Raw genomic sequence first — 14653 nt, 5'->3', positions numbered from 1 at the left:
CTGGCGTAGAGTTTCAAATCATCTACATAAAAAAGATGGCTCAGTCGGAATCTTCCAGACTGTCCGTGTTTTAATACAAACCCATGTCCCGTCTCATTCAGGATGTGACTTAATGGGTTCATGCTGAGAACAAACCAGAGCGGACTCAACGAGTCACCTTGAAAGATGCCATTTCGAATGTTTATTTCGGTTGTGTATTGAGAGCTTTCCGGGCCAGGTATTTTTATTCTTGTCCTCCAGCGTTGCATAACTTTTTCTAGAAAGAGTAGGATATTGGAATTGAAGTTGTAAATACGAAGTACTTCAATAAGCCAGGAGTGTGGAACCGAATCGAATGCTTTCATCTAGTCAATATAAGCTGCATAGAGGTTTCTGTTTTTTTGTTTAGATTGCCCAAGGACAACTTGATCTATAATCAGTTGCTCTTTACAACCTTGTGATGCACGTATACATCCTTTCTGCTTTTCTGCAATCAGACTATGTGCTTCGATATGCTCATAAAAGATGTTAGTTATGCACGACGTGAGTATTTTGTAAATAACTGGCAGACAGCTGATGGGCCTGAATTTTGGAATCATATATGTCGTACCAAGCGTTGCAAAATTTGGCAATTCTTCTTCGCCGGTTATTATTTTGGTGAAGAAGGCTGCAAGTTTGTCGTGTATACATGTGAGCTTTTTGAGCCAGTAAGCACGCAATTTGTCACAGCCTGGAGTTTTCCAATTGTGGAGCCTTTGAGCAACTTTCGCAACCTCTTCAGGTGTTACGGCTGAGAAACCGAGTATTGGAATACTAGAGTGCTTTTCCTTCACTTCTGCTATCCAGCTTGCCGAGGTGTTGTATTGCTGAGGTTTGGATCAAATAGACGACCAGTATGATCTGATCATCCGTTGATGCCTGTCGCGTCTGCCTTTGAACGTTCGTGGTTTGTTTTAATTGTCACAAAAATAGCTTTTGATTGCTTTCAAACATACAATTATGTTGCTTGCGTTTCATAGACATGCTATATTTTTCTTTTCTGGTGGTTAGCGTTCTTAGTTTTTGCTTGAGTGTATCGAGCGTACGCTTGGGCATCTCTTCATTATTTTCGAACTTATTTTATTTTATTTGAGCTTAATCCATCTCGGCTATTGCCGGAGATTATACATGCCGGATAAAATTTTCAAGGGATTGTGCTCTGGTGGAGCATAGTCCAAGTTCTACGCCCATGCGATTGCTATTCCTTAAATATTTAAAAATCTACGAACTATTGCACATGTGTCCAGTATGGTCGACTTCTGCATGTCTTCTAAAAGGTGTTGGCAGTCATACTTCTTTAAATTTTTGATTAGGTGCTTAGGCACTAATCCAGTGCAAGATATAATTATTGGCATTATATTAACTTCCCTCGCTGTGTACATCCGTTTAATTTGATTTTTTTTTAATTCTTTTCTCTCGACTTCTCTTCGCTTAATTTTATTTCTTTTCAGTTCATTTTAATCCGTTCCATATCCGTCCATTTCTCTTTAGTTTCTATTAATTTCGTTTAATTTCATTCCTTCATTCTATTCGATTTCATTTCACTTCACTTCGTTTCATTTTATTTTATTTCAGTTAAATTTATTTCGTTCCATTTCCTTACATTTGGTTAATTTCATTCCTTCATCTTCTTCATCATTCAAATATTGTTAGATCCTGTCTTATTTCATATTTAACTTATTTTTTATCGTCGTATGTACAATAATTTTTTAATTCTTTTTAACTTAATGTATTTTCTAAAGTCAACTCGTCTTGCGTCAATCCATTTAATTTATTTTTTACTTCTGCACTGCAGTGCTTTATTTCTCGTTCTGTTTCATTCACATTTTATTAATTTCATTTCGTATCCATGCATTTCGTTTTATTTCAGATTTACTTGCGTTCTACTTAATTTACATTCAGTCCGTTTCATTTGCATCTGCTATATGTCCCTTAAATTAATTTTGTTCCATTCCAATTCATCCCATCTATATTCAATTCGTTTTAATACATCTCCTCGCATTTTATTTCACTGCAGTTTAAATTCGTACTATTTTCTATTTTGCTAATTCGACAGCTCCGAGACTAAATCCCTTCTACAGAAATAACTTTTCACTGCAATGGGAATTATATTGAAAAAATAGTAATAAATGGCAATGCTTAGCCATTTCTCGTTCTGAGAAGAAACATTCATTTCCTTATCTATCTACTAATACTTACATCTGCACATGCATACATACACATTTTTGTTCGCCCCTCAATTATTTACAACTTATTACTTTCTCAATGCAGTAGCGAAATTTAAAATGCCTGCCTGCTTAGTTGCGAAAAGTATTTCTTATTTGTTTGGATCTGCAAACATTCGCAAATGCTTATCCGCTTCAAGTTTTCACTCGCCTGCCTGGCAGCTGTGTTAGCTGGCCTTTTCCAATTTCCTTGAAGCCCCCATTAGGATTGCTTGCCGGCCGCATTCATTGTGTGCTCAGCGCTAACAAGCCGAACAATAAGAACGCAAATGCCTTTAATATCCCAAATAAAAAATACCAAAAAGAAAGGAAACGATGCAGGCAGATGTAAAGCGAGCAAGCAACCAGAACTTTTTTGCGCAAACATTTTATTTTACTTTGAATTTATTCTTAAAATATTTTTATTTTTTTGCTCACCAGAATTTTTCTGATTTCTGCTTTGCAGGGCTTGCAGGACGAGATACACACAGTGGTCATACAGGCGTTGAATGCATTCGAGAAGATATTTCCGTATGTGGTGTACAAATATTTGATATTGCCGACAGCGCATCAACAGCACAAACTACAACAACAACAACAGCAACAGCGTGATACAGCCAGCTCAGAAAGTTCGATAGCTGGGTATGTTGAAGCCGTTGATAAGAGTGGCAGGAAATGCCATGCTAATGCCGCTGGCCAAGTGCCACAACAGCAGCAGCAGCACCAACAGCAGCACAAAACTAACGATGAAACAAATTTCGGCTTTTACACACACGCCAGCAGCAAATTGCCAGCAATGGGTAAATCAGCAACAACTGCTAAGACATGTCCTCGAACGCTTTTCAACGATAATGATGAGCTTATAGCTGCACTTTTGAATGATTTTCAATTGCAATCGAAATTGAATCGCAACGGCTACGACTACAACTACGACAACGACAACGCAAATGATACCACTCAGCCGCAGACTGGCATGACAGGCAATACCACTAGTCCGGCGCACCCACTTCCGGTAACTGCCTTTCGCATTTCGCCCAAATTGCTGTTGAGTAAACTTCGTCTATGTCACTACAACAAATATTGGTTAGTTCAAAATAAATACGCTGAAGTTATTTCGAATTTAAATTATGCTGCCCTACATGCGGCATGCAACGATTGTCATGGCTATTGCTGTGGCACGGCGATTGGCTGTGAATGTGGCATTGCTGCCGTGGTTGCTGATGCTCGTGAAAAGGTAGGAAACGCCAGCGGCAGGAGCGGTAACTCCAACACTGATAACAATGCCTTTGAAGCCGCATTGGGTGCCAGTCCAAATGCTACCAAAGATGACGCTTCAGCCAGTTCGGCCACTTCGGATGCTGAGGATGTGTCATACAGCGATTTGAATGATAGTGCCTGTATTTACGAGGTAAGCTGCGAGTAATTCAGTCACTTAACCATGCAGTTTTGTAGGGTGTTTTTTTCTGTTTTTGCATTGAATTAATTTCTATGGAAGCGCATTTTTGACAAAAGAACTTAAGTCGACATAGCACTTTTTATCTGCTAAGCAATAAATTGTTGAACTTTGATGCAATATTTAAAAATTTTTGAATTTTTCATAGAGGGAAGAATGGTTACACTCAATCTCTTGTGTGGAGAATCGACCTGCATCACCTGCATCACCAGTTTCTTAAGTTTTCTGCATGTCTTCATTTTTTTGGTTTTTTGGAAAAATTTGCTTTTTAACTATTCGCGGTTTTTGAATCTCTAGTCGCCAAAAACTTAGTATTTCTTATCTTATTCCTGCACAAAATTATTGCTGGGTGTGGCTCGTAACGTTAAAAAACCAAGTCAAAAATGGTTTCTAAAGTTGAAATTAGTTTGTTTTGAATTAATCGCAGTGCATGAATTTCGATTATTGGCTTTTTAAATATGAACAACTGATTGCCCGCTGATTTGTGCTGCAATTTAGTTTTCGAAAATTAAGGATATAAAAATGAAATATAATATAATTTCCGCGTTCACCTTTTACTGGGTGTTTGGCCGCGCTTCTCCTCCTATTTGTGGTGTGCGTCTTGATGTTGTTCCACAAATGAAGGGACTTACAGTTTAAGCCGACTGCGAACGGCAAATGGTTTTTACGCGGAGCTTTTTCATGGCAGAAATACACTCGGAGGTTTGGCATTGCCTATCGAGGGACGACCGCTTTGGATATTTTTTTTTTTCAATCATTTGCTGTTTTATGATCGGGATTTCGAATCTGTGCACTTTCGAATGGTGGTCACGCTCCAACTCATTCCGCTACAGAGGCCGCTAATAATAATTGTCTTACATATAAAAAATAAACTATTGTTTTTTTTCGCTGGTTTTATATTTAAAATATCAGGTCAGCCCATAAGTTCGTGCGTATTTTACCCATAATTTCACTTATGTACGATTTTTGCATACAAAAAAACTATTCGCGGAATATAACGGAACTATTTATATTTTCTTTGATATACAGGGTTGGCCATATTAAACTGACCCATGTGATTATTAAAAAAATATGGAAAAAGAAACATTTTTTTGTGTTTCATTGTGAAAAACATTTAATTTAGTTCAAGGAGATTCGTTTACATCACTTTTTGAATATGATATCGCGCAAGTGGTCGCCCTTAGCACGTATTTGGATATGTACAGGGTTGGCCATCTTAAACTGACCCATGTGATTATTAAAAAAATATGGAAAAAGAAACATTTTTTTGTGTTTCATTGTGAAAAACATTTAATTTAGTTCAAGGAGATTCGTTTACATCACTTTTTGAATATGATATCGCGCAAGTGGTCGCCCTTAGCTCGTATAGCGTAATGTGCCCGTTTTTCGGCGTTTTCCATAGTTTTGGCCAGCGTCTCGGCTGATATGGCGGCTATTTCCCGTCGGATATTGGCCTTAAGTGCGCCTAGTGTCTTTGGCTTGTTGACGTAAACCTTAGATTTCAAATTACAGTAACAAGTTATAGGGTTACTCAATGGGTCAGTTTAATATGGCCAACCCTGTATTGTGCATTCAACAAGTGATTTTAATTGCGGATAGAAGCACGTGTTGTTAAAAAATAAAATGGAATCTTCGAACGCGTATAAGAGGCATATTTTGTATTTGTTTTTATAAAAGTGGTAAAAATGCAAGCACTGCTGCTGCAGAAATAAACACTGTTCACCGAGAGGATACCGTGAGTGAAAGGACTGCGTAAAAGTAGTTTTCAAAATTCCGAAGTGGTAACTGCGACGTGGAGGATGCGCCCCGCGCTGGTCGTCCTGAAGTCTTTAACTCCGCCGTCTTGCTCGAACTCGTGGAAGCTGAGCCAAATTTGACAGTCGATATCATAGGTCAGAGGTTGAACTCATTGCATGGAACAGTTGGAACAGTTCACAGGCACCTGGTTCCGTTGGGAAACGTTTAAAAGCTGGGAAAATGGGTTCTGCATAGACTTTCCGTCGCCAACCTTCAGCAGAGAGTGAATGTGTGTTCTCAGCTGCTGCAACGGCTTTAAAATGAAAGTTTTTTGAACCGTATCGCACTGGTCCTTTACAATAATCCGGTTCGCAAACGCCAATGGTTAAATAAAGATGAACCACCAAAACCGACCCCTAGAGATGGCCTTCACCCCAAGAAGATTTTCCTGTCTATTTGGTGGGATTGTTTATAATGAACTTCTGGAACCAAACCAGACGACCACTGCTGATTATTATTCCCATCAGCTGTCAAACCTGAATGAGGCACTTAAAAAAATCAACCGTCTTTAGTGAATAGACGCTAAGTTTTGTTTCACCACGACAACGCAAGACCTCATGCCGCAAGGCAAACATTAGGCAAGCTGAACGAGCTCGGAGTTTTTTAAGCTTTGATATGTTCTTAAAAGTCAGGGCTGAGATATTTTGAACAACTTTGCTGAAGAGATCTTGTTGAAAAAATCAGCGACATTAAAGTAGGAAACCATGAAATAGCGTATAACACCTGAAAATGTACTCTTGAAGGCACAATTTTGAAAAAAAGAGGACGCGCAGGAAACTTAAACAAATTAGTGATGCAGTTCGATTGCCTCTATCTGGAATAAGGAGTAGCCGTATAACAGTGCTATTAAAAATTGATGACCTCAGCTTGAAAGTGCATTTTATTGAAATTTAACTATTTTGAAATTTTTTATTTATTGAAATTTAAATATTTCAAATTTTTATGTATTGAAACGTAAATAAAAATTTAATATTTTTCTGTGGCAGATCATGATTTATAAGTATTAATCCAAAACCCAAACCTTCCTATGTACTATGTAAAAGTTATTCTCTCAGATTCCCACAAATCTGTATCCTGTGTAATTTTGCCTAAACGGGCAATCACGCTTTTTAGAGACAAAAAAAGGTGGTCGCACATTTCCGCTTTTCACGATCAGTTTGTTTGCCGGTTTCACGGTTAAAAACAACACTAGCGACCCGTGATTATGCCATGATTTCCAATTTTTTTAAAAGCTTACGAATCTTTGAAGTCCTTGAAATTCGACCTTCCCCAAGTATTCTTTGGCCGACCGCGACCTCTGCTCCCTTGCGGCTTTCAGTCCAATGCCATTCTCGTGATGCTGTCTGGTGGTTTTCTCAACGTGTGACTTATCCATCTTCACTTTCTGCGTTTTATATGCCATAAGATGGGTTCCTTATTCGTTGATGGCCACAGTGCGTCGTTGCTATTAGTGTTCGACCAGAATATTCTACAGATGATGTGGAGGTATTTGTTGACGAAAGATTTTAGCCTCTGTGTGATGGGGTTAGAGAACAGCCATGCTTGACTTCCGTACAATACAGGCTTCCCACACGAGCTGAATATTTGCAGTTTAGTGCGCCTGAAGATTTGCGAACTCCCTCATACTGTATGCATTCGCCTGAACGTCGCTTTGCTTTGTTTAACCTGCAATTGATCCGCCGTCTATATGATAGTGCAGCCAAGGTAATAGAAGCTTTCGACAAATTCCATCGGGCCGCCGTCAACCATTATATGTCTTGCTTTATTGTGATTGACTTTCACAGCCTTTGTCATGGCGGTGTTGACCTCCAACCCGACAGTGCGTGTCAGCGGACTAATCTGTCCGCCTTCGTATATCAGTGAGTTTGTGAGATAAGAGGCAGGTGGCATCGGCAAAGTTCAGGTCCCCAAGTTGCTTGCTAAAACTCCATAGGATGCCTTTTTGTGCAAGGTCAATTGGTCTAGGATGATAGCGAAGAAAATGAGTGAGAGTGGACAACCTTGATTTACATACGTCTGCGTTGGTAGTGAATGGGTCGCTTATATTGCCGTTGTGCAGCGCTGCCAGTTCGGAGTTCTCATTAAGGGCTTTGATGAGCTTAATTTCCAATCTGAAATTAGTTTTTAAAAATTCAAAATGGCGGACGGTTTTGCGAATGCACGTTACGATTAAGGTTCAACAATGTCTCGGTTTTCATCTATTCGAAAAAAGCTGAACAAAAACATGAAAACAGGAACTAAATTCAGCTCGAGTCAACCTTTATGTACCCGTACACATTTTAGTAAACTTCTATTTGGGCTGGCTGTTTATTGGATTTAACAGAAAAAGAAGAGTAACGGCGACTCAGAAACTCGTTTGAATCTCAGTAATGCAACCCTTACTATAGCTGCCCAAGAGACGATCAGAGGATCAGCTTCGCAATGAATGCCAAAAGGTTCCCGATAAAAACCTACGTCTAGGAGTTGAGCTATACTGGAGGAAAAGTTCTCCAATTTCGGTCTACTCGATACCGGATTTTTACACAAAATATGTTCGGACGCCTCATCATAATCAAGGTATAGCGTTCCCTCTGTCTCAGTGTATAAACCTATCCCATGCATGTGATAACTAGCCGATAAGCAACTTAGGACTCGTACTACCCTACCTCATGACTTAATGTACTTTCCAACGGACGGGTAATAAAATCGCTACGCCTGCCTGAGGGCCTCTATTGATTTCCAGCACGGAAAGCAAGTCTAAAGTTTGTGGTTTAAGTTTGCCTGCTCAGAAATTGTATATCTGAAAAAAATGGCCAGCTAAAGCCAAATAATCATTCTGGCCCCCTAAAGTTTTTTGGAAATCTTCCTGCCTACGGTTCTTGAACGGTAAGATATCCTGCATATTATAATGGTATTTAGGCTGCCAGAAACGCGTCTTAACCAACTTCAAGGTGAACTTAAAATTAGAGTGGGCACGATGATCGCTTTTAAAGCTGTTAGAGTGCTTTACTCAAGTTTATGTTGGCATAGGTTGAGGTGAGCTTTCTGCTCAAACTCTAAGAAAAATTTGCTGCCAGGCTCCCATATACCTGCTACTGTTACGAGCCCCTCATTCAACTTTAATCCGTGTGTGTACCTATGAATATGTCTGGAATGAAGTTGTGGTACCCATTTGCCACGACTTTTCGATGGAGAATGTTTGGTTTGAACTTTTTGCGGGAGCAGATTTCTCTTCCTGCCTAGAGCCAGTGTTACGCATTGTATTGGCAACAACAATTGCGGCATGTGCACCTTCAACTTCTTGAGGTTTTCTATGCTTTACGGCTGCTGTAGGACGAAACTGAGAGTTCCCTGTCCTTGGGGGCCAGCAATTTTGCCCCTCTTCCTATCCGGTGGCCTTCTGAAGAGCGTCTAATCAAAATTTGCCATCAAAGGAAGTACAGAAAGTACCGCTAGGTAATCGAACTTGAATCTCTCGTGAAGCTTCCAGGGAGGTAACAAGCTCACATCGACCCTGTGATCGGTAAACTAGCCTACCTTTACAGTTTATTTTACCACAGTATGACGGCTCTTCATGCTATTAACGGTCATCAAACTACAGAAACTAAGACTGAAATGCTTAATGATTGGATTTTCACCTACAAAATTCTGTAAACTGAATCAAATGGGTCACAAAAAGCAATAATGTAGTGGAATATTTATACTATGAAGTTCCATATCCCATAAAAAGCGCGACCTTTACTATGAAAGTTATAAAAATATCGCATTTTTTGCCGAAGCGCACTTATCTCAAAAATGCCTAGTTTGTATATTAGGCAGCGGCGCAGCATTTTTTAATTTTATATACTTTTTCAGTTCACATTCCTTTCATGCGAAAGGTGCGAAAAGTTTGTGCGCCGCCCACTACTTGCATTCGTAATACTCACCGCCAACCAGTTGGCGAAAGCCAATTTTCCCAAAAATTCCACTAAAATTTCAAATTTTTCTTATCCTCAATCAGGGCACTTTCGCCTACGCTATGCATATGTAATTTCCGCTCTCACTTAGCCAGTGCAATCTGTGCACGGATAATACAATAATTTTTGCTTGATGACTACTCACGAATTCTTAAAATAGACTTTTACGCCTATATGAAAAACCTAAAAAGAAAGGAAAAATGCAAAAAAGCGGGCAAAATTGCAAGAGCCAAATCGCTTATGCACTTTAAAACTTTTTCTTCTGCAAGTGTTTGGGTCTTGCCGCGCTCGTACTTGATCTCACGCTAGTTTCGTTTCCGCTTTCATTTTTGCGAAATTCTCTGAACGGAAATGTGTCAAAAATTGCATGCAGCATAGTAATAATGTTCCGTATACGCACCCGCGCACTTACAGCCTCACAAATAACTTACATGGGGCCATATGCGCATTAGTGATGCCCATTTAAACGGGAATTTTTGATCCCGGATTTTCGGTATATCTCGGAATTCGTTTGTTGACATAAAAAATTAATAAATTATTGGCGCCTACACCTCAGTTAGGAGTTTGGCCGAATTCCTCCGCCTATTTGTTGCGTGCGTCTCGCTGTTGTTCCATAAATTGAGGGCCCTACAGTTTTAAGCCGACTTTGATCGGTATTAGCTGTGTTTGTTAATACCGGGAAATCGGAATATTATAAATTTGAACGTGGGATCCCGAAATTCATGCCCAGATATAACTTTTTTAAATTCAGCAAAAATTTAATTAGCGTTTTATTTCTTGCTAAATTAAAAAGCAAATTAATATCTAGTATCCTGGAATTCGTTTTGGGTCTTCTCCTAAATCCTCAAATCTGGCACATGCACACGGACGCCAGTGTTACCAGTGCTTTTTGATCCCGGGATTTTGGAATACGATATTTTTAATTTAAACGCGAGATCCCGAAATCCATCCGCGGATATAAATTGATGAAATTCAGCAAAAGTACAATAAGAATTTATTATTTTAAAAGCCAGAAGCATTTCGATAGTCCGGCATCCCGAACTGAGTTTCGGGACTCCTACCAGATAGGTGAGATCTAGCGCATGCACTGGATGCCAGTATTAGCAGGGTTTGCTGATACCGGAATTTCGGGATTTCATAAACTTAATGGCAGGATCCCGAGATTCATCCTCGGGCTTAAATTTATCAAATTCACCAAAAATGCAATAAGCCATTTAGTTTTCTTTTCTCGGCACTCGTTCCAATTAGCTGAAATTTAGCTCATGCATGTGAACGGCATATTAGCAATGCTTGTCGACCCCGCGATTTCGGGATATTTTCAGTTTAAACCTAAAATCCCGAAATGGATCGTGGAGTACAAATTTTTCAAATTTAGCAAAAATGCAGTAAGTCATTTATGTTTTCTGAAAGTTGGAAGTATTTTAATTTTCCGGGATCCCGAACTTAATCTCGGGACTAATCCCAAATAGCTGAAATTTAGCTCATGCATGTGGACGCCAATATTAGCAGTGCTGGTTGACCCCGAAATGTTTACATATTTTTAATTTAAACCTGAGATCCCGAAATTGGTCCTCGAGTATAAAATATTCTCAAATTCGGTAAAAAGTCTGTATTTTCGTCTTGGAAAACGAGAAAGATCCTGTAGTTTGTTTTTCTTTCTTCACTAAGGTTTCATTCCTAATTACTGCTCCGTTTTTAGTTGGAAAAATTAATAAATTAACCGAGAAATTTTCAATACTTAAAATCCACCGAGCTGACGCGATCCCGTTCAATGGTAGTCCCGCCACCCCGGGACTAACAACCCCATCGCCCATATATGCAAGTAGATGCAAGCACAAGCAGCATCGAAGCTTAGTTGTGAATTTTTGAAAATGTGTATGAATATGCAGCACAGCGCATACAGCGCCCGCTATGTGTTATTACGGTGTTATTCGATGCTTTGTTGCGCCTTTTTTCGATGCTCCCACTTATTTTTCTCTGCGTTTTTTTCATCATATTCGCCGTTTTTTTTTTTGGAAAATTGTACATCAACGCTCAGTCAATTTCCTCCGCCTCAACGGCTGAGCTTAGGCAAAGTTTTGAGTTTTGATCCCACCGCTGCGCTCACTCGTACTGTGTTCGTGCTCATATTAAGCACTCGGGTACACAAAAACATTTACCGTTACAACGCATGTTACATAGTTTGTTCGTGCTTATGTAAATGCGTAAATGCTTACATGTTTGGTTTACGCCGCTTCTGTTATTGCTCACAAGAAGACTCATAAGGATGACTTGGCTAAATTTGGACGCCTTATCTGCTAGTCGACATACATTCATATGCATAATTAGGTATGTATGTAAAAATTTTAAAACTCATAATAGCCGCTCGATAAATGCACGGATATGTGAGTGGCTGTGTTAGGAAATGCTAATGCGTGAAATGCTAAAGCACGGAAACGAGTAACCGAATGTGTCAAGTGTTATTTACAGGCAAATGTATACTTCTGTTTCTTCTTCTTGAACCCAACCTTATCCTATTTCGGGTCGGCTCTTCTTGTACGAAGTCTCCAGCTCACGCGTTCCTGAGTTGTCTCTTCGCTGACGTTTCTGCAACGCATGCCGTTTTCAATAGTGCTTTCCCAGGTTTTTAGTGTTCTACTTGACCCTCTTTTCGCTACCTCCATCTGCAACTCTTGCCTCATTGCGTGATTCTCTGGTCTTCTCATTACATGACCGTATCAGGCGGTTTTCCTGGAGCTTAGTGCTGATTGGAGTAATTTTATTGCTATAAGAGTAAAGGTGTTCTGAATCTTGTCCAGCAGCGTAACGCCTCTACCTTCTTTTAGCATCCGCATTTCTGCCGTGTGCAGTTTCAGCTCTAGTTTTCGTGGCTCAGCCCAGCATTCGGAGGCATATTTCATTGCCGACCTGATCATGCTTTTGTAGATTTAACCTTTTAATATTTGTGGTATTTTCTTGTGGCACCAGACACCAGCTTTGCCATCCACATTGAATTTGATGAGCAATTTCTCGTTCGAAGGTGTCATCTTCGCTGACATGCGAGCCCAAGTATTTAAAGCCATGAACGATTTTGAGCGGGGCGTTTTTTATTGTAAGAGCTGGACTCACACAACTCGCTGTGGAAAAATGAAACTCGATTGCTTCGGTTTTTGTGTAACTTACTGGGCTACGAGCATTCGATTCAAGGACGGTAACCCACTGGCTCAGATTTTCTTGGATTTCACACGCAAGGAAGTCCAACAATAGATTAAAGGGAAGAGGGCTCAAAGCTGAGCCTCTGAAGCTGAATAAAGCACAGGCAAAACAAATGGGTAAAATTGGTTTTTTTTGCTGTAACTGATAAATTTTGAGAAATTTAGTACTTAAAAATAATGTTAAGCTTTGATACGTGAGGGCTAACCAGAGGAGCCAGTCACAGCTGACTTTACAGCACATATCCTCGCACAAAAAGTGCGAAAACTAAATTGATCTCTGTGGCTGATTGACAGGTTCTTTTCTTGAGCAAATTCGTTTACCAAAATTTCGTCTCAATACGTGCGTGTATGACATGCCCCACTGGCGCCCTTCCCGTCATTACGCACTTGCTTCCCGTTGATCTTCAAGCTCATCCATTGCCGCAAAGAGCACTATTAGGTTGAAGGAGGTTGGCCTCTGAAGGCATTTTGAGGCAGATTTATCCTTCCTTCTCTGCACTTCGTACAGATCTCGCCATCCGTTTTGAGGGTTGTGCTATTACCATATTTCCTAGCAGGCTGGATTGGAAGGAGTGGAGAGTCTGCACGGCCATAGGTACCTCTGTTTTCATCGACGTTTCCAAGGTGAAATCTGGAGTTGTAGCGGGGGTTTTCTCTAAATCAGCCAATTTATTATAAATATTTTCATGTCGGTCCAGCTCAGGTAAATTTTAATACTTTTCTGAAATATTTTGGCGGAGGTCTTAAAATATACTAAATTGTATAACAGCGTTGGAGAAGCCGCTGCATTTTGCGAGAGGCACCCTAAAATATGCATGAGCGATTCCATGTTAAGTTATCTAAGTATTTTGGACATTCTCGTAAATTTTTCTTCAATTTTTTTTTGTAGGTTTGCGTATAATAACTGCTAACACTTTAAAAAAAAAATAAATAATTTTAATATTTATTCACAAATTTTGGTTTAGTGTGTTTTAAAGCGAAATGTCTTTGGTTCTGTCTAACATTTAGAATTTTTTTTGTAATTTCATAGGGTGAAATATACTTTTTGAACAAATTCACTCAAAGAATTTTTTTCACATTTTTGAAAAAATTGTATATATTTTTTCAACATTTTTGTTTGTTGCAACAATTTTTGTTTTATTGAAAGTTTTTCTAAATTTTTTTTCCTGAAAACTCGTTTACTTGTTGTTGTTGGTTTGGGTATAATAACTAAAAAAATTTGAAAAGAATTAACAATTTAGAACTTCATCAATGTGGAAAATGTTGGTGTAATGTTTTTAAAAGTGAAATATCTTCGGTTCCTTCTAATTTTTACAAACAAAATTTAAGAGTAAATATAAATTTTAATAAAAATTTTTTTCAGAATAAATTTAGAATTTTTTTTGCGTATAATAACTAAATATAAATAAAATAATAAAAAAAATAATAATATAATAATTATCAGATTTATTCAATGTGGAAAATTTTGGTGTAATATTTTTTTAAGTAAAATATCTTTTGAAAATGTGTTTAGCGATTATAAGCAAACCTGCAAATAAACGAGTTTTCAAAAAAACAAAGAAAAAACTTGAAAAATTGGAAAAAACAAAAAACAAGTTTTTAAATTTTTTCAAAACATTTTTTTTGCTAATTTTTCCTAATTTTATTTTCCAAATTTTATTTTGGAATTTTTTTTTTGGACATTTTTTTTTTGGGAAAAAAAAAAAATTTTCGAAGCAAACAGAAAACTAAATTTTTGCTGCAAAAAAATGTATTTTTTAAATGCATATTTTATCGGAAATTTCGGTTTTAAATATTCAAAAATTTGTTAAATAAAAATTTTTTTGTTTCAAAAGAAATATTAAATGTGAAAAATTTTGGTGTAATGTTTTTTAAAGTAAAATATCTTTTAAAAATTTGCTTAGCGTTTATTGGCAAACCTACAAATAAACGAATTTTCAATAAACAAAAGAAAAAAACATGGAGAGATTGGAAAAAATTATAAACATTTTTTTGCGAAAAATTAAAAAAAAAAGGTTTTTTTGAAAAACAAAATTTGCAATAAAATATATA

The 14653-nt window shown here is 38.1% G+C and overlaps 1 protein-coding gene across 1 annotated transcript in view; it reads left to right on the top strand.

Moving 5' to 3' along the window:
• Positions 1-14653, top strand: part of LOC129241666 (uncharacterized) — a 296838-nt gene that overhangs the window by 57775 nt on the left and 224410 nt on the right. The window contains exon 9 of the mRNA XM_054878126.1: positions 2689-3630. Within this exon, the coding sequence (XP_054734101.1) occupies positions 2689-3630 (942 nt within the window). The remainder of the gene's footprint in view (positions 1-2688; positions 3631-14653) is intronic.

This window comes from Anastrepha obliqua, chromosome 1 (assembly GCF_027943255.1).
Source record: "Anastrepha obliqua isolate idAnaObli1 chromosome 1, idAnaObli1_1.0, whole genome shotgun sequence".
In the NCBI taxonomy this organism is placed as follows: domain Eukaryota; kingdom Metazoa; phylum Arthropoda; class Insecta; order Diptera; family Tephritidae; genus Anastrepha; species Anastrepha obliqua.
Note: the sequence above shows the minus strand (reverse complement) of the source record. Positions and strands in the feature narration are given on the sequence as shown.